The 22,801-nt window shown below is 41.5% G+C and overlaps 1 protein-coding gene across 15 annotated transcripts in view; it reads left to right on the top strand.

Moving 5' to 3' along the window:
* The window catches only part of Rapgef4 (Rap guanine nucleotide exchange factor 4), a 288,628-nt gene that overhangs the window by 205,726 nt on the left and 60,101 nt on the right, over positions 1-22,801 (top strand). For all 15 annotated transcript variants that reach the window (XM_046447277.2, XM_046447278.2, XM_058580189.1 and 12 more), the window contains 6 exons: positions 1,033-1,154; positions 2,730-2,913; positions 18,160-18,244; positions 19,048-19,108; positions 21,005-21,081; positions 21,647-21,793. In XM_046447277.2, the coding sequence (XP_046303233.1) occupies positions 1,033-1,154; positions 2,730-2,913; positions 18,160-18,244; positions 19,048-19,108; positions 21,005-21,081; positions 21,647-21,793 (676 nt within the window). The remainder of the gene's footprint in view (positions 1-1,032; positions 1,155-2,729; positions 2,914-18,159; positions 18,245-19,047; positions 19,109-21,004; positions 21,082-21,646; positions 21,794-22,801) is intronic.

Consider the following 22,801-nt stretch of genomic DNA (forward strand, 5'->3'; position numbering starts at 1 on the left):
AAATAGAACAAATTTTTAAAAATTTAAAGATTCTTCCTAAAGTGGCCCAGCATCAGAAATCTCCTTCAGTTTAAACTAGAGGGAAGCTCTCTGGGCTTGACCCTGTGCCAGCTCATGCCCAGAGGAAGGGCCAAGCTTAGCTTGGGAGGGGAGGCCACCCATGGCTTAGTCCCAGCTTCAGGCAGCCAGCTGCTCTGTGACTTCCTGCACTGTTCCATTGTCCCTTGGGATCCTTCCCTAGGACTTGGGAATTCCATTTTCTCCTTTGAACCGTCATACCATGAACACCTGCCCTACCCTCTCATCCCCAAAAGGTTTCAGTATTTCCTAATGTATGTATGTATCATTACATATTTCCTAACTAATAGAGAGTTTGTCCATCCACACCAACTCTTCACAGAGGAGCATGTTAGCAAGTAATGTTTGAACATACAGAAAGCCAGGGAGGATCTGGTGTTCTTAAATGACAGATTCTGCTGTACAAGTGCTAATGCTCATTACACAGACCTTTTTTCAGAGAGATTTGCATTGCTAATTGTTTGTTTCTCCCAACACCCCATCCAGAGGAAGATCAGTAGTATTACTTGAAAATATAAAGTGCTTTATAATTTTGCACTTATACAGTGCCGTTCGTAGAGCACCTCCAAGCGCCTCACAAACATTAACTCGTTCCCCACAAGGCTCAGGTGAAGGGAGCCAGTGCTATGTTTTGCCTTCATCGTACTCTGAGATTTTTCCAACTTATAATGACCAAGTTTCTGGTCCTGTGATGAGCTCACGGGCTAATGCTCCCCCTCCAGAGGCCCTGTTGTCTCTGCTGGTGCTGCATACTATAATGCTTTTATTTAGACAACCTAGCTTCGAAGACTCTCCCGTGAGATGAGTGGTTATATTGGGTTCTGTCTTTGAGAACCTGAGGCTACACTGTGTGGTGCTTTGTTTGCCAGGAGACCTGTGAGGGTAAGAGCACTCTGCTCTTTGGGAGGTACTTCTTGAAAGCCATCTCCAGCTTCTGTCTCCCATCTCCTCTAGACAATGCTGTGTGGGAACCGAGCTTGTGGACTGGATGATGCAACAGACTCCTTGTGTTCACTCCCGGACTCAAGCTGTTGGCATGTGGCAAGTCCTATTAGAAGACAGTGTCCTCAACCATGGTAAGACAAGCCCCAGTCCCTGGAAAACCCTTAAGAAATGCTAAGTGCATTTCCCTGGGCAAGCTGTTGCAGAACTCCCAATGGGCAAGAAAGAATTATGATGCCCTTAGGGACCATGGAGCTAGCATCTTCATTTAGCAATACAAATGCAGCGAGTGGAAGCTATTGATTGCTGTGTTCCACCATTGTACCTTCCTAACTTTGGAGAACGAAGGAAAGGAAAATGAAATTGCAACCCGAGTGCATCAGTTCCAATTATGTTTATTAGTTTGCATTCACAGTTCATTGATAGTGTGATTATACTCTGAGCATTGCATCGCAATCCTGATACAGGGGCAGAATGAAGAACAATGAAATGTGTGACTGGGCTGATGACATGAAAGCAGTAATGAACTCAGAAGTTGCCTTTTAACTGTGCTGCTGTCTGGGAGAGTCAATTTATATATCCACAGATGACCATATGTAAAATCAGGAATGTGCTCTGAAGTTGTGATCCTTGGTAACTACAGTGGTTTTCACTGGTATATAACTGTGACTGAACTGCTCATGCCATTTGTTTAAGACCACTTTTCCCAACAGATAAAATATTTAAGTCCTCCATTTCATTTGCCAACAGCTGGGAACCTAATGATGTTTTTTCCAGTGTTTATCATGCTTTAATGTGCATACCTATCACCTGGGACAGATTCTGAATTTGCAGGCCTGAGATGGATCCCAAACATCTGCATTTCCAACATTTCCAACATGCGCTAGGTTGAAGCTGATCACCTGGAGCAGCAAGGGTCAACCATTTCTCTTTATCTTTTGAGCCTATTGCTGCACATCCTGAAAAGAAGCTAAAGGCTTTAGCTATTTAGATGAGGGATGCTGAGCCAAGTTTACTGTCTTTGTCCTACAGAGATCTAAATCCTGTTGTTTACAAGAACAAGAGGCAGGTTAGGGGTGTAGTTCTGCGGGAGAGCAACCACCCAGCATGCACTGGGTAGGGGACTTTGAAAAATCAGAACTGGAAGAAAATTATCACAAAATCCTTCTAGGAGTGTATGACCTAGAAGTTTGGTCTGGCTAGTTTTGTTCAAACAATAACTCAATTAATTTTCTTCTGATTTTCAAAGTGTTGACAGAAATGTTTATAAATAGTATAGAAAGAAAACCATAAATTCTGATCTGACAAAGGAGTTTTTCTTGTTAAGTCTACTTTCAGAAAACATTCTAGGGCATGATCTGGCAGTGGTTATTTTCCTCTTCGGGACATATGTCCCATGTTCTAGAAAATGTCACCAAGGCAATTTTTGCAAGTCAAAGTGCTCATCTCAGAAAAGTTGGCAGGTTCTCAGAGGGAGTCCCACGGAGGCCCAGAAGAGGATGGGTGGGGAGGGTTCTGGTGTGCATGACTGCAACCAGGAGGTCATGTCTGCATTTGCACGGCCTGGGCAAGGCCGGTGCCGAGGGTGCGGAGTGTCCGGCTCAGCTGCCACTTGGCTCTCCTGCTGGACACCACCCGTCTGCTCTGGTGAACGGGCTGCCGGCAGACCTCTGTGCCACGGCTAATACTCGCCTCCATGTTTCCCGCAGTGGACCAGGAACACCATTTCCAAGACAAATATTTATTTTACCGATTTCTGGATGACGAGCATGAGGATGCCCCTTTGCCTACTGAAGAGGAGAAGAAGGAGTGTGACGAGGAGCTCCAGGACACCATGCTGCTACTGTCGCAGATGGGCCCGGATGCCCACATGAGGATGATCCTGCGCAAACCGTGAGTGAGAGCAGCCTGGGCACTCCAGGGCTGGCCAGTGCGCGGGCGCACCTGGGGCAGGAAGCCAGGTAGATTTCAAAAGCCCTGGCCTACCCCCAGGGCTAAGAACAGATACTGAAGAGGAGACACAGAGTTTCTCTCTGTTTTATTTTCTGTTTTTCTTTTGAGGCTGTATAACTCCATTTCCATGCATATGAGTTAAAACTATAGAAATCTTCAGCAATTGATTCAGGCTGTCAAAACTGAGCCCCCATAGTAGATGACCTTTGGCTAATTGCAAACAGAAACTGCTGCTTCTGTTCCAGAGGGCGGCAGCCCCTTTCTTCCTGGTGCCAAAGGACAGAGGTCATCAGAACTCTGACCCTCATGCTCATGCGTGGACTCATTCATTCAGCACCCAGCTTCACCCCAACTCTCACTATATGTTCTTTTTTTTAAATATTTATTGATTTATTTTTTAGTTGGACACAATATCTTTATTTATTTATTTATTGTTATGTGATGCTGAGGATCAAACCCAGGGCCTGGCACGTGCTAGGTGAGCGCTCTACCACTGAGCCACAACCCCAGTCCCACTATATGTTCTTATAACAGGACTGTCCCCTTAGCCTCTCCAAGGCCTCCAGCCAGCCACTGAGGCAGCCTCTCCCATCTCAACTGAGAAACTTCCTTACCTTCAATAGCTGCCCACCAGCCAAAGCTGAAGTCTTTAAAATGTTTAATCAAAAAAAGCTCATTCTGTTGGATGCTATGGGGCAGACAAAGAAGCCTACACCAGTCAGATCCTCAGGGAAACCTGTGCAACGCAGACAGCTTAGCACTCGGCTCTGAAATGCCACACATAGGCTTATGTTTTCTGTTGGAAATGAAATTGCCCTCCACCCTGCAACCAGGGCCAACTGCCTGTGGATGTCAACTCTGAGTCACTGGCTTGGCCAACCTTCATTTATTATCAGGTCTCGACAAGAGCCTTAAACTTTACATGTCTGGTGTGTCCACTGGGCACTTTCCAAGAGAGAGTTGTCCCTCAGACCAACTTCCCCCATGCCTACCCCTCAGACCAACTCACAGTCGCCTCTCCGAGTGCAGCTTTGTTTCCTGTCCCCAGGATTCCTTCCCTTTCACTTGCCCATCCTCAGTGCTGCAGAGGCTTTTCAACACATTTCATTTTTGTCACACCATGTCCCTTTTGTCAAAACTTTCTCTTGGGTCTTAATCTCCCACACTGTGTGTTTCAAAGGCCTTCCCTCCTCCCCGTTGGTACCAGCATCCTTAACTCTAGAACCATGGTTTTTAGTTCTTTTAGCCTCAAAACCCTTTCTTCAAACAAAAATTTAACAGGAAAATCCAAAGTATCAAACAGAAAAGCCAGAGCTTTGCTGACCTAACAGGAGTCCAATAATCCTGCCCAGCCAATTTATGCTGTTTCTACCCTGAAGGATTGCAGGGCAGGTGGCTGAGGACACACAAGAGAATGCCCTAGGGCTTGGGGAGCTTGGATGCCATTCTAAAGCTTGCCTCCTCTCCTGGCAGACTGCTTTTCCTCTCTCTGATCCCATTGTCTGTCACTTGTCCTTCCTCATCATTTCCTGGATCCATCCCTTTTCTGCCTTTTTGTCACCTTTTTTCAAGTCACCATCATGCAGTGGTCCTGATGCAGGGATAGGATGTTCCCCAGCACTTGGGAATGTGTGAAGATGTTTTGGTTGTCAAAGTACATGAGTGGGCACAGTGCTGATATTCACTGGGCAAAGGCTGGGACCAAAAGGTGCCGAACACGGGATGATGCCCCAAATAAAGAGAGGATCTACCCTGAAAATAATGTCCTGTTGAGAAACATTGCAATAAACGGAGTTTCTTAAAGGCAAAGACAAATCTCATTTCACTTGATTTAGTTAGTTTTTCACCAGTGTTTATTGAATACCTACTTTGTTCCAGACACTATGCTAGGTTGCTAAGGCTAATTAAGGTAACCAGAGAACAAGAAGGTTGCTTCTCCTTCTCTGAGCTCCGTGAAGTGCAGGAAACAGATTTTAAGACCTGGAAGCCATCATTTAATTACAGCCATCTTATGTCCTACAAAGGAAAATGTAGTGTGTGTTAATACAACACACTGCAGATGGGGATTTTAACCTGGTATAGAATAGTAAGACCGTCGCATCCCCAACTCTGGGCTTACACCAAGTAAGCCATTGACAAACCTTTGCACAGTGAGTGAGTGAATGAATGAATACTCAGCCCTGGCTAATGTTCCCTCAGTCCTGTTTGCTTCAAGGGAGGCAGAAATGCCATTCAATTCTTTGAGTGTCTACCAAATAGATTACAAGCAAAAATAATAATAATTATACAATGATGCCTGGCTTTGGGGAGTTTGTAATCCAGTGGGAGAGGCATTCCCAAATTAGAATCAGATGAAGCAAACACTTAACTGAGGGCTGACTCAGTGAACTTTCTTGCTTTTCCAGACAGCATCCAATCGCATGAATCCCATCAGCCCAAAGATTCTTCAAAGAAAATTACATTCCAAAGCTTAGCTCTCCCACTGTAGCATTGGCTGTTAAACTGCAGCTTCGCCATTATTCCAAGAGGCAGATTCATTTTGGGGAGACTTGGGATTTTTCTTGTCTTCACAGTTTTGCTTTGCTTTGTTTTAATTTTGCAGTCATTGGGATTAGGCTGGCCGTTCTTCTTTTGACTCTTAAATATTCTTTCTACTGGAATACAGCTCCCAAGAGATGGTAAAGTGAAAAATAAGAAATCTAATTTTGTGAGACTGACATTCAAACTCTGCAAACGCATATGCACACACTCTATTTTTTAGGTCTGCTGGTAATCTTAGAAGGTACAACCTTTTTTTTTAATTTTTTTTAGTTGTAGGTGGACACAATACCTTTATTTTATTTATTTATATGTGGTGCTGAGGATCAAACCCAGGGCCTCACACATTAGGTGAGTGCTCTACCGCAAAGCCACAACCCCAGCTCCCTACTTTTTTTTTTTTAACGTAGAAAGAAAATAAGCTTAGGTGATCAAGTCTTGCCAGTATAACTGCTGTCCTTGAAGAGACAGCTGAGAAGTTTGCTTCTGGAAATAGGGCATGTTCAAAGGCCCTGGAAATGTTGAGCCCGTAGTGCCCAAACTGCCAAGTCATTGAGAGGCAGAAGATGCATTGGCTCCATGTCAATGGGGGCAAGACCCCCAATTCTTTAACTCAGCACAGCTGCATCTTATAATAGTCACCACTGCCAGAGAGGTTGCAGAACTCTGATAATTACTAGGAAAGAAATAACACAATATTCTTTGATGAGAAGATTACTCTGAGAATTTGATTGTATAATGAAGATGTTGCTTTGAAAGGTACTTCCTATTGTTCTGAATCTGAGACTCGCTAGCCAAAAAAAAAAAAAAAAAAGTGTCACTTGTTTTGACAGGCTACTTAGAAAAATTCTCTGTTTATTACATTAACTGCAGCATTTTAACTGTCAAACTATGAAAGAATGTTCTGTAGTTTAAAAAACAGAATAGAGCTTCAGGGGGAATTTTTTGGCACACTCTTGTTGCTATTGGTATTGAAAGAAAAACATACATTCTGAATGTGAAATTAGCTTTTTATGTGGTGGCAGACAGAGTGACTCACAATGCCATCCTGGTTGCGCAGGTGCAGACCTGGATGGCGTCTGGGGGCAAGTGCTACTGAACGGTGACAGTTTGACGGTGCTGTTGCTGCAGCTCTGAGACAGGGCCATCAAGCATTGAATGAGCCCTTGGAGCTTATTGTTTTGATTTTGCTTTGTTTGTAAGTCTAAAAACAAGAGGTTACCCTACAGCAAATAGATACAATAGAGACCCTTACCAGCAGAAATGTGCATTTTGGCTACATTGGAGCAGGTGTTTTAGAGAGAAAGCCATGGGTAAAAAGACGTGGAGTGACCAGGTAAACAAAACATTATAAACTTGAGGCCAGATGCATACAAGGAGGCTTCAGGACTACAGAATGCTATTTCCATGCAAGTTTTCCAGTTCCTTCCTCCAAGTAAAGTGAGACATAATGTTCCACTGTTTAGAATGGTCTAAGACTCACTTGGGGGCGGGGGTTGGGGGGAATAAAATAGATGGTATTTTCCCAATCTAATTCCAGTTCTGCAATTCTGAAATTCCCTAGAAGCCTAGAAGTTTGAGTAGTTGAACCTGAGCAGAGGAACAAATAACACAAGAAATTTAGGTTGTTGTAACATGAAAGAATTGTTGCAGGTTCTGAATCTTCCCAATGGGCCCCAAACTCAGAAATTCTAGTTCATTTGTTTCATGTAAAAAATTAATGTTTTTCTAACATACGCTATGGGGCATGAGGCTGAAAGGAAACAATTTAAGATGGCCTCAAGTGACTCAAGAAAATACCATGGGGAGCTGGAAAAGTTGCTGATCCATTTGTTTACATCCATTCATTGCCACCGTTCCACACACCTTTAGGGGGCACTTGAGGGGCTACATATTTTCTCTTAATTAGCAAAACTTGTTTTAATAGGATTTTTATTTGTCCAAACTGTTTTTGGAGGTGTGAAGTTTGAAATCCTGGTAATTATAGGGGGATTTATTTCCTCAGGGGATCTCAGATTAGCATGCCTAAAATCAGTGGTGCTGAGGGTTTTGATTTCTGTTGGGATATACCCAGAGAATGCTCATAGCCACAGAATCCATTCTCAAGTGCTAGTCAGATGAAAAGTAAAACCTGGGGGCTGGGGATATAGCTTAGTTGGCGATCCCCAGCAACACCAAAAAAAAAAAAATAAAGCAAAGTATGAGTGGAAGAACCTAATCTTAGGAAATGCACTATGAATCCTTCCCTTCACTATGTGGCAAGTGTGGTCTTTGTTTTTACTGCAACCATAGCTGTGCCTGAAATGAGCTCGTGGAATCTACCTGAATCAGTGATTCCATTAAGTGGGTCATTTCTTGGGTCTGAATTTGCATCTCCCCTATAGAAGCAGTTTGCCACTCTCCCTTCACGTCTGCAATGCCCAGGAAAGCAGCCATTGGATTGCTGCCAGTATGGTTCAGACTCACAAGAGAGGGGAGAATGGAAGCAACTCCCCATTCAGCTTAGGGTTCATTTTAAGATTACCTCGAGTTTTTCATGACTTCTCATTGTTAAAGTCAATCTGTTCATTGCAGAAAATTTAGAAACTATTGAAAAGAGTAAAAGAAGAATAAATAACACCTGCAATCATATGTCTTAGAGAGCACTCTCATTAGCATTGCAGTGCCTGTCCCTCTGGTGATTTTTTGGTTCCTAACTTTTTGCACTTAGAGATGCCTCTTTCTTAAATGTATATATGTTTAAAGGCTGGGAGTTTTAAGTAGGTGCAGAATAATCCTCTGAATGTGCCTTATTGCATTCATTTTATGATGGTTGGGTGTTTGGGTTGATGCTCAAGCTGTTTCTTCTTCAAGGGAGTGAACAATATTATTTTGGAGTTGTTCTTTACAGAAGAAAGCACTCTTAGCCTGGCAGGAACACAGGGGTGTGGGTAGGAACAGAAAAAGCTGAGAAAGTTCCTCCAGGGAATAAGAAACTGATTCCCACTGAGGGAATGTCCAGGCCAGGCACGCCTGGACAGTTAGGCCAAGGCAAGATTAAGAGGGATCTGCCGTGTCCTCTGTGATGTTATTTAGTAGCCATTAGGGCACCACTGGAGAGTTTTTAAAGGGAGGTGTGGCATGGTCATATTTGCTGTAGGTCACTTTCTCTGCTACCTATGAAGAATGGACTAGAGGGGCCAAGACTAAAGACAGATCTTTTTATGAGATTAAAATTAATTATATTTTGAGAATTTAATGACAGTATTTGAGATGCATACATTTGATCCAAGAGCCTGCTAAAAAAATGGAAAGTAATACTGAGTACAAGAGCCCAGAATTCTGTTCTTAACAATTTACCATTAATTCATCCAACATCTCCAGGTTACAAATCTCTTAAGTTATAAAATGAATTTAATAATACCTGGTTACTCTCTCCTTACTTTCCAAGGGAATTGTAAGTGGAAACACAAATACAACTGTATTTAATCATGGCCACATTTATTAAGCACACAAGTGCTAACTAAGCACTGGGCTAAACAATTATTTACTTCAGTTCTCATAACAAAACTATGAGGTAGTTAATTAATATAACCCCCATTTTATAGATTAGGAAACTGAGATTTAGGTTAAGTCAGTTGCCTGGTGGTTTTGCAGAAAGTGGTGGACTCAGGATTTGACTCAGGTCTATCTGACTCCAGATCCTGTGCATTGCCACCTACCATGGTCCTAAAGGGATTCACAATGACCTCATGGGTTTGTGCTCCAAACACTGATGAAGAAAGACATTACAGAAATCTGACTTTAGCTGGGTGCAGTGGTGTATGCCTGTGATCCCAGTAGCTTGGGAGGCTGAGGCAGGAGGATCAATTACGAGTTTAAAGCCATCCTCAGCAGCTTAGCAAAGCCCTGAGAAACTCAGCAAGATCCTGACTTTAAATAAGATATTAAAAAAGGCTGAGGAGGGCTGGGATTGTGGCACAGCAGTAGAGCGCTCGCCTGGCACGGGCAGGACCCCCGGGTTCTATCCTCAGTACCACATAAAAATAAAGGCATTGTGTTGTGTCCATCTATACCTAAAAAAAATAAATATCCCTAGTACCAAAAAAAAAAAAAAAGAAAGAAAAAGAAAGAAAGAAAGAAAATGAAAAGTAATCTGAGTTTAAAGTAATTATTACAGACTAACTTCATCTCATTAAATTAATACTGCACAGATCTGGAATATAAGTAAACCATCTACTCATTCAGTTATTACCATATGGAATGGGCTATATGCAATCTATTGTAGAAAAAGAAGTCTTTTAGTTTGAGAAAGACCCAGATGTTCCACTAATAAATAATGGATTATGATAATAATGAGGATTATCCTATCCTCGGGAAGTTATATACTTCTGGAGCCTATAATTCATTTATTGTTTTCTTGTGCCCTGAGCCCAACTATGTACTGTCCAAAAGAAATGTGGGTCTGAAGTTTTAAAATCCACCATCAAAATTGTTTCTCCAGAAATGAAGTGCTTTTTGATTCATGTCACCAGTTAAATTGGAGTTTCAGATGAACAATGAATAATTTTACGTATATATTTCATGCAATGTTTTTATTTGCTAAATCTGGCACCCATCTTAGAATAATTTATTGGCTTCTCTTCACAGTCCTCTTGAGAAGTTGCCAGAAAACAATTTAAAGGTACCATAGAAACCTTTGACAACCCACAGCCCCAGGAAGAGTCAATTTACTTCACACCAACCCTTTAGCCAGAACCACAAACAAAACTTCATAATTAATATTTGACTAGCACTATACAGTTTATATAGTGATCTCATACCTATTACCTTTTTGAACTGCTAAATAACTCTATGAACTAGGTAGGGCTAATTATAACCCCTGAGTACAGAAAAGGAGATTAAGCTTAGTAGATACTAAGTTCCTCTCTTCTTTTTTTATTTTACTGACAATATTCTTTCTTCTCTGCAAGTTTGCTTCAGCTTTGTCCTTTATAGTAGATTTACTGAATAAGCAGTGAAATGAAAAAAAAAAAAAGAAAGAAATGGATAATCCATCTGTCCCTAAGAATTGGCTGCAAAGAAAATGTAATAATGTATCCATATACCACCTCCTCAAAATGTTTCCAAGTGTATTTCACATGTGTCTCATCCAAAGGGAGGGTGTGAACTGTACTATGACACCATCCAAATTTGTTTTCTCTTCTCCATTTATTGCTTAGGTTTTTGAAAGGAAAATAATTGTAGTTATATCTTTCAAAAAGTTTCATATGACATTTCTAGAGTGTCCTTATAAAACACTTTGACAGAAGAATGTTAGGTATATTTAATTCCTAAACATGATCAAATCCCATTATCCTAAAATATACTCAAGGCTCAGAGTCCCTGAACGACAGAACCCTATGCATGTCCTATGCGGATGGCTTCATTTCTCATAAATATCTGTAGGCTTTTGCCTTTGACTACAGTTGTAGACTATGTTAACTTCTATTTTCACAAAGAATCTCTATGTACACAAGCTTTGCTATCAGAACTAGAAAATACCTAATTTCATCTAGTAAATTTACAGGGTCCTTTTCTGAGTTAAAGATAAGGTGAGGGAGTGGCAATATGGCAGGGAACTGAGTAGCCCCAACTGGGCAGGCCACTTCAGTATTCAGTCACCAGGTTCCTAGAATGTCCCTGACACTTAAGAAGCAGGGTCCTGGGAGGTAAAGAAAAGTGGGGGGAAATGCTTTGCTACATACCAAACTTTCCTTTAAGGGAAGTGGAAGAGGTTGATATCTTTAGAAAGTCTCAAAAGTCTTAGAAAATTATCCAAACTTAAGAAATGACTTATAAGTAGGAGAATCAGGTAGGATGAGACAAAGTCTGTCATCAAAAATAAAGCCTTCCCCCACAAAAGGTAAATAAAGTATTCTTTCTTTATTTTGACATGACTATGACTTATGTAGACATTTATTACCTTAACTTCTCTGGGAATTTCCCCTATATACTAGGTCCTGCTAGGTTACAGATCTACATGAATTGGGTTATTTACTTTCTCACCTGCATATTTAACCCCTGACCATGCCAATGTGCTGCTTGGTGGCTGGATGAATCTCTCATTTTAACCACATTCCAATAACTGAAGAGCTCCGTCTCTGACCTTGATAAATTCCTTGATGAAATGGTATTTACCAGCAGCTTCCAATATCACCTGAGCCCTCCCATCCTTTAATGTATAAAGTGCCTCCCCATTCAGCCCCGTTTATTATCTTGTCTATAACTAGACATTGCTGCCAGAATGCATCCCCTGCAGAAACTAGGCCTTTCCACAGCAGGATCCTACAAATCCACATCAATGTGGCACCACGCAGATTTGTAAAGAAGCAGGGATACCTAATATCTCTCCCTGTGACATCTGGAGAAGGACAAGTAAAGACCAGGTACATTCAACAGCTGCCACTCAGAGCAGCCAGTCAATTCACTTCCCCAGCCTTGTAGGTTACTCTTGTGAAGGTACATGGGAGTGATCTCCTCCTGCTCCAGCCCCTACTCCCTTTCCTCTTGAAAGCCAAATTGCCTTCAGTCCTTGGGACCCTTTCATTACTGTTTGAACAGGCTGGGGGGCTGATTTGTAGAATCTCTTCTCCATTCTTTCCCTGTCACCCCCGAAAAGACCAAAGCATGAAAGGTGCTTAATGCTACCATTTCCCATTGGAACTCACTTTTTCAATGCAGCTTTGTTCAGTGATTGTGGTAGGGAATGCTCAGGTATAGATGCTTTAGGGGCTTTTTGAGGGGTGTGGGTGAATCAAGGGAAGAACCTCTGTCCAGAGCGAGAGTTGAGAGGCAAGTCTTCTCTGGGACACTAGATGGCACAGCAGCCCTGAGCTGGCAGCCTTGGCAAAGGTGGGGCTGGTTGCTATTAGTGCTGCTGCAAACCCTGAGATCCACCTGGGCAGGGTGAGGGACTCACTTTATTGGCCACAGGTTGGCAAGTCTGACTTTCATACCATCTGGCCTCTTCCCTGCGATTTAACTCAAATGTCAATCCTAATGGCACATAGAGGCCCCTGAGGGACAGAGTCCTGGCTGTCGGCACACTTCTCATGAATGCTTTTGCTGCTTTGTGAATTGTGAATAGACTCATTTTTAAAGGATACCTCTTTGCACCTAGCAGCCCTGACTTCTCTCACCTCAGTAAAAATTTGCTGTAGATAGGATTAGAAAATTCTTTGCTACCTGGGTGGATTGCCAGATGGCAGTGACCCACCCTGTAGGTCCACTGGTCACTTCAGACCACAGGGCTGGTTTTGTATTGTCCTTGTGTTTTTCTTTTTTCTCTTTCATTTTGAATGTTGTTTAAGACTCGGAGACTGACCTGTGTTTAGATGTCACTCCATTCTATTTCAAAGGGCTGCTGTGGTCCCTGCAGAAGTCATTATGTGTCCAGATTGGTTACTGACAAATGGATGACCGGGAGTGGAACAGCCCCTAGCCTAGGTGTCTATGCAGATGTGTCTGTTGCTCCCCCTAGAGAGCCTCCCCTGAAGGCAGTAGACCCTAGAGTGAGGATGTTTCCCAAAACTCTTTGCTTTCTGAGAGGTCTGTGGAGTGCAGGCAGGTTGAAGCCACCCTCCATTCTTCCCACTAGTTGCCAAAATAAAGAGGATTTCCCAGGAATGGAACCATTCCACACCCTTTCTTCCTGGGAGAGCTGCTGTCCCCTTCCTTCCCTGATGTCTCCCAAAGGGCCCTGGGGTTTTATCTGCTCTCTTCTTTGCTCTGTTCTGTGCCTCTCAGGCTCCAGGGCTCCCTTGAGAGTCCTCCCTGGGCATCATCTAGAAGCACAGGGCTCAGTTTTTCTCCCAGCAGTAAACTCTGCCACTGTCCACTGCTCCAAGCGACCAATGTCCAGCCAACCTGGTGAGGAGCTTTTGGCGACACCCGTGCTCCTGCCCCCCATGCTTGTTGCCGCAGATCTTGTCTTCTCAGCGCCACAGTTTAATTCCTGCCCTGGTTTTCCTGGAAGTGCTGAGCTGCCATGCTTCTGGTCTCATTTCCCAGACTTCTCCTATCTGCTTTCTATTAGCCAAGAATTCCTAAAGCTTTCCGGTCTGCCTAATCCTCACTTGTGGTGTGTGGTGCTGGTGGTACTTGTCTGATTTCTATATTAGACCTTTCTCATGGCAGCCAAAACTCTGACCAGTAAAGGACCCTGCCCAACACATGCTGCTGGTTGGTCTTGGGTGGTCAGCTCCATCCAGTCCCCTAATGACCTTGACTTAGACTGAATAACTTCAGCTGGTCTAAGATGCTAACAATTGGATGAAAATAATCTATACTCCTAAGGAAAATATACCTTTTCTATCATTTTCTGGGATTTAGAGCAAGATGTGAAATTCATCATTTTTTTATCTATCTCCTCCCTCTGTTAGTAATCAAGGTTATCTTGATTATCCACAGGAACACTCCATGGATGCCTGATGCTGTGGATAGTACCTGACCCTATAGACCCCTTTTTCTTATACATACATATCTGTGATAAAGTTTAGTTTATAAATTAAGCATAGTAAGAGATTAACAGCAACTAATAATAGAACAATTATAATAACTTTAGTATAGTAAAAGTTATGTAAGACTAATAAATAGTTTATTTCTGGAACTTTCTATTTAGTATTTTTGGACCTCCATTGATTGAAGATTAACTGAAACCATGGAAAGCAAAACCACAGATAAGGGAGGATTACTCAAAGTTTTTGCCTGACATTATTCAAAGTGAGTTGTGCCATGGATACCTGGTCTGCCATAATCCTCAGTGGGAAGGATAACAAAGCATAAGCACCCATTTCCCTCAGATCACAAAACAAGAACTGGTCCATGGTATTGCTGTCATCTCCCCTGAATTCAGCATGAATTGTGAGAACTCCAGTGCTCACTCAGTTGATAAGCCACGCTGATTACCTACCCTGATAATAATGCTGTCCCACCTGTGTGCTATTATTTCCCGTGTGTACAATGCTTCATGTACATTAACTGATTTGGCCTTCACAACAATTCTGTTTAGTATTCCCATTTTACAGATGCAGAAAAAAGCATTCAACCAATTGAGCAACTAGAAGTTTCATGATTTAGATCTCAAATCCAATTCTGCTTCTAATGCATTGCCCTTTACCCTTCGATACTGCTTCTATTCACAAGATCAGTCTAGAGTTAGGAATATTTAAGCAAATAAAATTCATCAGGATATGTTGCAAATTACTGTAATAGTAGGGCAATGTGCTATGAAAGAATAGAGGTCAGCAAGTTGGTGTTACCTACGAGCAGTGACATCTGGGCTGGGCTGGATGCAGAAAAAAATATCCTAGCCTGAGAGGAGCACAAAGTCTTGGACGTGAGAAGGTAGAGTGTTTCTGAGGAATGGAAAGGTGCCCCAAACGTCTGGAGCAGAGACCGTGGCTATCAGAGATAGTATGAAGTCTGGGGAGATAGCTAAGTTTGAAAAAGTAAATCAAGATCTGGCTTTAAAGAATCTGGCATAATGGTGAAGGAACACTTCTGGATAGATTGCGCTTGGAGATATTGTGGGTTATCTGGAAAGAGATGGACAGGAAGCCACTGGCACTCAGGAAGAAGCGCTATTTGGAGATAAAGATGTCAGTCTCTTTATTGGTGGATTGGCCTTGGGAGTTTTTCCCAGGGAGAGAAGGTAGAACAGAGCTTTGGGGAAAGAACACAGTATGAGAGGTGGACGAATGTTTAGGAAAGCAGGGAGAGAGCAGGGGATGCAAGGCAGCAGGAAAACTGAATATGTTTCAAAAATGCCTTAAATATTGCCATTGTTACCTCTCTTCCTTAACACTTGGGTCCTAAGACTAACTGGAACAGCTCAAAGTCAGCCTTGAACCACTGAAACTTTTAGTATATTGCATTGAGGATCTGACAGTTCCTCATCATGTTTTAAATCTTAGATGAAGTATAAATATAAATCGTAGATTCTAAACACACTACTCTTTTAAAAAGAATCATTAAATGAGTAATATGGGTTTCATATTGATGTTATATAAACATTCCTTCCAGACACATAGATCTGCTTCCAAACTTCCATCATTGAGTCAGTCAATATTTTAAAGCTGAATTCCAAACCTTTCTTTTCCTGGCTGGGTTTTTCTCCTCCTTCCATCACAGCCCACCCTATGGAGGTGATATGGGGGACTTGGAGACTGTTTTCTCTTTTAGCCAAGCGTTTAGGAGAGTTCCATGCTATTTGCAGCTGATGTCAAGTAGCATGAACAGCAGGGTTGCTCCTTGTGCTGAAGAGCCGTAATCCTCTTACGCCTACCTTGAGTCTGTCATGTTAGCTACCTCTACGGTAGTAGATGGACAGAGGTGACTCCATTGACTTTTAAATCCCCAAGGGTCCTAGTTTTGAAATCCCCATGTCTAAGTCAAGTAGTGTAGATTAGGCCTCTTGCCAAGAAGGCCTGGATTCTTTGGAGCCCCTGTGGCCACAGCTTTTCTGTCCCATACTTTTCTGGTTCCATACTTCCTGGGTTCTACCGCTAAGCACTAGATTGGTATGCAATTGTGTCCTTCCTTGGTGATCCTTAGCAGGAGGTGACCCTTGCCGGTATCTCCCGGGTCATGGATTTAATGTCTGTCTTTGTGCAGCCAGGATTAAGAAATAGATCCTCCATTGCTTCTATGAGAAGGGTATCATATTCCTTTATTCATGTCAAAGCTGTCCTTGTGGAGTCAATGTGCAAATCACGTAGTTTTCATCCTCTCCTTAGTCCCTACCAGATCTGTTGGTCTTCCGTGTGATAATATGGTTGCAAAATTGTTTAATCCAGTTAACTGTTTTAGAATACTGACAACTCAGTTCTGATCACTCAGAGTACTGATCTAATAATTGACTAAGTTCCAGATATAATTTGCTGTACCAAATGTCATATTTTATTTATAAGTTTGTTTAATTTCCTATGCAAGTGTTTGAGTTTTTAATATAATTTTGATGGATTTTTTTTCACTTACACAAATAATATATAGGTGCCTTCACTCTCAATGCTTCCTTTAGCTCTTACATCTCCCTCAGAAAGGAATTGTCTCCAGTTTTCAGATGGGACTAAGGCTCTCACCTCATGTGGCTGGTGAGTGATGGCACTGAGATTAGAACTTGATCTTCAGATTCTAAATTCAGTGTTGTGCTCAGTATACCACCCTTCCCTGAGTTTGTTTGACTCAAAACATTTTTTTAAAATTACAGTGTAATCCTGATGGAATGCCATCCAAAGCTCAATCACAATAAAATGTTTAGTGTAAAATAACATTGACTATTCAGGCATGGGTGGCACATGCCTGTAATCCCAGCAGCCCAGGAGGCTGAGGCAAGAGGATCGTGAGTTCAAAGCCAGCCTCAGCAATTTAGTGAGGCCCTAATCAATGTAGCAAGACTCTGTCTGTAAATAAAATACAAAAAAGGGCTGAAGATATGGCTCAGTGGTTCATGCCCCTGGGTTCAATCCCTGGCACAAAAAAAAAAAAAGAAAGAAAGAAAAAGAAAAACAAACAAACAAGAATACCATAAGTTGCTGTAATTTTAGGACAAAATGCAAAAAAAAATAGGACGATGACTATGTAATAAGTAATGCTGATGACTACAGCAACTTGCTGAGAGTAAGTGCTGCCTGCCCATCAATGTATAAATTGTCTCTCAATTGACTTCCTAGCACTCCCAGAATTATACATTTGTTTTTAAGTTTCAAAAACATTCTAGTCAGGATTCATTATATTGCAGAGAACAAAAAAAAATCCAAATTACTAACTAATCGTATATCTTTTATCATTTTTATAATTAAACACTATTAGTGATTCGAAAATAATTATAGACTCAAAAGGTGATTAGGAATTCACTCAGTCTTCCCATGACAAAAAGGTCTGTAAAACCCCCAAACCCTGTTTCCTAAAGGTATATTATTGGATACTAGTTTTATAATAAATTTTAGAATTAAAAAACAAACTTTACAAAAGTCAATTAACCTCTTATGGACAGAGGTAATCCATGGAATAGAGTTTGAGAAATGTCGAGACATACTTTGCTTTTTCCTGTCTTGCTAATCCCAGACACTGCTATGTACCTCATTCTCATCTCATGCCCTTACCTCCTTAGGGCTGGGTAAAAAAGTGATGAGTCTATATGCATCCTCTATTTCGGTCCTCTGGAAGAAGCATACTACCTAACCCAAAACAGTAATGACAGCATTACTATTTGTTAAGCTAAAATATCACACAGGATCCCAAGGAATTTGGATCTGCTGTCAAGTTGATTGAACCAATTGCTTCGAGTGTTAAGAGGCAAGGTTTGTCACTATTGATTGATGTGGTAATGAAAAGTAGTTCTTCAGATCAACCTTCTGCAAAGTCAAGGGCAAGTTAGCCAACTACAATGTGAGCCAAGGGACTCTTCTTTCTGCAATTAGAAGAGAAGGGGTTCTGTGCACATCAGATTGCTCCCAAATTCTCCTTCAAAGGACATGTTCATTTCAAAATCCCTTTGGGAATTATAAAGGCATGATCTCTCCCCTCTGCCAATATCTTCTTATATCGAGCCATCCCTGAGCATGTTGCTGACCGCAGTGTCATTTCCATGCTGAAGTCTGAATGATAATGTTTTTCTTTTTGTAGACCTGGCCAAAGGACTATGGATGACCTGGAGATTATCTACGAAGAGCTCCTTCATATTAAAGCCTTATCTCATCTTTCTACCACAGTAAGTTGTGTGTTAGTCAAGCTGGTCAGAGGGACTTTAAGTTAGATGCATTGCTAGGACTGGAGCCTCACCTGGGGAACCTGTGGATATGTAGAGATGGGCAACAGAGGTTCCATAAGCCTCATTAAGGAAAGACCTCTTCTCCCTTCCTGTACTTCAGATACCCAGAATGCCCCTGTTCTGACTTCTCCAGTCTTGGTGTAATTGAGAAATTGTGGGTGGTCTCTGTTTCCTCAAACACTAGGTGCCTGGGCACTTTGAAAAAAATCACAGGTCACCTGGTTCTTAGGAAGCTAGACCTATCATTGAAATCATAATTTGGAATTTTTTTTAAAGATTGGAATTTTAGCTGGCTAGGAGTAACCTAGAATTTTGACTATCTTGGAATATAAATCTGCTTGCTTAATGATTCAACTTTAAGTCTGACTCTTTTTCAGCATGTTTGCAGTGATGTCTTATTGTGTGATGCAGAAAAGAGCCACCAACAGCAAGAGAAGCATAGGATGTTGTAGATGTCTCACCTTTTTGCCCAAAGCAAAAGATAGGTTTGTGCATGTGGGATGTTTTAAGAAGTTTCTAAGGAGCTTGTCCCATATGAACTAGCTGTAAATATTTCTTGCACAGTCTCTGAGAACCTAGCCGCAAATCTAGTGAAAGTAGTTTTGAGATTAGCAACAGGCAAGGTAACATACAGCCAGGAAAGAAATAAGGAGTCCATCAACATTGTGCCCACAAAGGGCACAAGTCCTTCTCCCCAAAAACCTGCAAACCTGGCCTTTCCATGTTCTTTCTTTTTCTTCTAGGTGAAACGGGAGTTAGCAGGTGTTCTCATTTTTGAGTCTCATGCCAAAGGAGGGACCGTCCGTAAGTGACAGCTGTGATAGAACACTGAGCCTGGCTCATCCTCTCCAGCACTTGTCATGGAAGCCTGATGCAGACCACACACCCCCACCCCCAGTTTGACTTGGCAGGATGTCATGTGGCACTTAGATTTTTCTGACCTGTGGTTATTCCAGCACGTGTCAGTTAATCTGAAGTATGGTGGTTCTCTGTACCCACCTGAGCAGTGGTGGCCAGCCTGAGCCCTTCTCACTCCCTGCCCTACTGGCTCAAGATGGTGTTTAAAGGGGGCAGGGTAAGGTCACTGTTCTTCAGGCAGGGCCCTGGGTGCTCCCACTCACAGTGACCTCACTTTATGGCTTCAGAAGAACTAGTCTGTCTCTCAAAATTGCTAGTTACAATCATATTTAAGCTATTATGTTTTGTTTCTTCTCTTCCTTCCACTGTAGGCTCCAAGCCTGAGAGAATTTCTTTGCCCCAAACACAGATGCAGTGTTAATATATAGCATCCCTCCAGAATTCAAGTGGTATTTTAGTTCTGTGATCATATTTGGAAGCAAGAAATCGAAATTTGATATTAAAGAGATCCGAACATTATTATAACATTGGCATTTCCCATTAGTCCTACAGAATTTTTCTTACAAAATAGGGGTTAATGATCTAGTGACCAAGAAATGTCATCTTCTCTAATTTCTCTTGCAGAATCATAAGGCACATCAGCATACTGTAGCTTCTCAGAGGTTCTGCAATAAAGAAAAATGATCACTATCTTTTTTTGTTTGGGGGCGGGGACCAGGGGTTGAACTCAGAGGCTCTCAACCACTGAGCCACAAAATGATCACTATCTTTAAACTGACACCTCCTAAACCTAGTGGAACACTGAGCATTTTTTAAAGAACAACAATTAAATTTCTGAGAGACAATCTTGCTCTTTCTTCATGCTGTATTCTGAGAGTCAAATAAGCTGGAAACGTAAAAGGTCTTAAAAATTATATCTCAAAATGTTTCAGGACTGGGTGTAGCTCAGTGGTAGATCTCATGCTTAGTAGGTGTGAGGCTCTTGGTTCAGTACCCTGCATTACAAAAAAAGGATTCACTTTCAGTCATCCAAAGCATGACTGAACTAATATCTATCTGATAATATTGTCTATCTTTCTGACACTGTATCTATCTTAGTAAGAATGTTATTTCTTTACAGGTTATGGTTCACTTTAATATTTTTTATTTTTATGGTCACTGGTGACTTACAATGGGTCTTTCATTCCAGCTTACTAATTGTTTTGATCATGAAATCTTTAAATGTTTCAAACAAGAAAGAACATATTACAAATACTATTTAAATCTTTAGCAAACACTCCCATTATGCCATATTTTTTCATATTTTCTAAAAAAATGAAAAATTTCCTGTTTTCTAAAAGAATTCAATTCCAATTGAAGGCCTCTGGTTCCCTCCTGTATCCTGTTCTTTCCCTCTTGAGGGTAATTTCTACCTTGACAGTAGTGGTTATCATTCCAACCCATTTGTTAAAAAATATATGTAGATATATATCTATAAACAAGATGTAGTGCTGATTTTCATGTTTTCAAACTTCACATTACTGGTCAGATTACTTTTAAAAACTATTTTCTATGGCATAATGTTTTGATGAATTAGGAGAATGTGCATTCCTTTAAGAAATAGACTGCTGGCAAATTAGTATCTGGTGAAAACCTGTCTTTCAGGACACAGAAAGTAGTGCAGGATTTCTCTTCCTTTCATGTTCTAGAGAAAGAAAAATAATATTCCACCTGAATAAGTTAGCATTTGCCAGTGATTTTTTTATTTTATGTATGCGTAATTCTGGGGACTTAAAAATGATGATTTGATAAGCTGTAATTTGTATTGATGTGCTTCTATTCTTGTCATCTTTTTGTGTCTAGTGTTTAACCAGGGGGAAGAAGGTACCTCCTGGTACATTATTCTAAAAGGATCAGTGAATGTAGTCATTTATGGCAAGGTATATATCTCTTTTTTTCTTTTTAAAACTTTATTGTGTTCCATTTGCTAGTGTGGCCCTAAGTAGTAACAACATAGTGCTACAATTAAACTTGCAACAACATTACATCTTATACATCTATTCCAGGGAGAAAAAATATCGCATCTTTTTTTTAAATTATTTTTTATAGTTGTAGATGGACAGAATGCCTTTATTTTATTTGTTTATTTTTATGTGGTTCTGAGGATCAAACCCAATGCCTCACACATGCTAAGCAAGCGTTCTGTCACTGAGCTACAGCCCCAGCCCCAAAATATTGCATCTTTAATCAAAACATTTCTCAGTTATTATATTCAGTCATACTTTTGGGGGCTCATCTCCTTATGGATTATAATATATGCATTTGAGTTAGGCCCTAGACCATCTCAATCAATGAAAGAAAAATTAAACATAATTTAATTATATAATCCCACTTTGGCATAGTGAGGGACAGCCCATTTATATAGACAGTGTTTCAGGGAAGGTGGGGTGGTGAGGGGTGGGTGAGTATGTACTCCATTTCACCTGAATGTCCTGCTCTCTCCAGGGTGTGGTCTGCACCCTGCATGAGGGAGATGACTTTGGCAAGTTAGCACTAGTGAATGATGCTCCGAGAGCCGCCTCAATCGTCTTGCGAGAGGATAATTGTCATTTCCTAAGAGTCGACAAGGAGGATTTCAACCGGATTCTGAGGGTGAGTCCAAAGCTAGGTGTGCCTGAAGGCTGTCCCATTTTTTCCTTTCCCAGATGAGCAGAGATCTCAGTGAAGTACTGTGATGAATGGGTGCTCTAGGAACAAAGGACTTTGTTATGAAATGAGTGTGCATTCTGGGGTCCAGAGATGATATTCCAGAAAGGTGTAAACACAGGATGTTATGCTGGACCAGATTCCTCTGCACATGCCTATACTGGCCATGAGAATTGATGATAGATACCAATTGCCTTGGCAAAATGTCACATTCTAAGCAGTTTCTCTCTGGCATCTTAGGTGTCCCTTTTTGTGTCCTTCCCCATCCCATTCTCCAGAGCAGTGGCAATCTTTCTGCTCCACATTTTTCTGTATCCTAGACCTTTCAAATGTCCACCTCCCAGGTCTCCCAAACCTAAGCCTCTCTCATATTGTCCCACAATCTCTTCACTTGTTGAGTGATTGCACATTAGTGGAAATTAAGATCAGTCCTGATTACTCTAACCAAGCATTTTCATTTTAAGTGCTTTATCTCAAATTGTTATGAACTAAAGGAGATTCAGACATTGGTCAGTGGAAAAGAATTGGGGTAGTAGAGGAAGCTGGGGAATTTTAATTTTAACTTAGAATTGGCCCTGAAGATGAGCCCATTTTAAGCTTGTTGTTTTTGAGAATAGAGGATGTTTAGAAGAAATGGTCCCTAAATGGTCCCTGATCTTTTCCTACCATGTAGTCCTTGGTTCCTTGGGAGGAATGACCCAGGTTTGGCTGGTAGAGACCTGATTGTGGATGATGACAGTGTCCCATCCTCCCTGGCTTCTGTGGCCTTGATCCTTCCATCCTAGCTGGAGTTCACCTGGGAGGCTATTCTCTCTGGAATGGCGCTGCTCTCTTCCCTTCTCTCTCTCTCCTTGAGATACCTATCCCTACACTGCCAGAAGCATTCGCCTCTGCCGGCAACATTTATGACCACAAAGGTTGTTTTAAGAAAGCATTGTCTTGCTGGGTGTAGTG

The sequence above is a fragment of the Marmota monax genome, unplaced genomic scaffold (genome assembly GCF_021218885.2).
Source record: "Marmota monax isolate L192 unplaced genomic scaffold, Marmota_monax_Labrador192_F-V1.1 WCK01_AAM20220418_F8-fsc00007, whole genome shotgun sequence".
NCBI classification, from domain to species: domain Eukaryota; kingdom Metazoa; phylum Chordata; class Mammalia; order Rodentia; family Sciuridae; genus Marmota; species Marmota monax.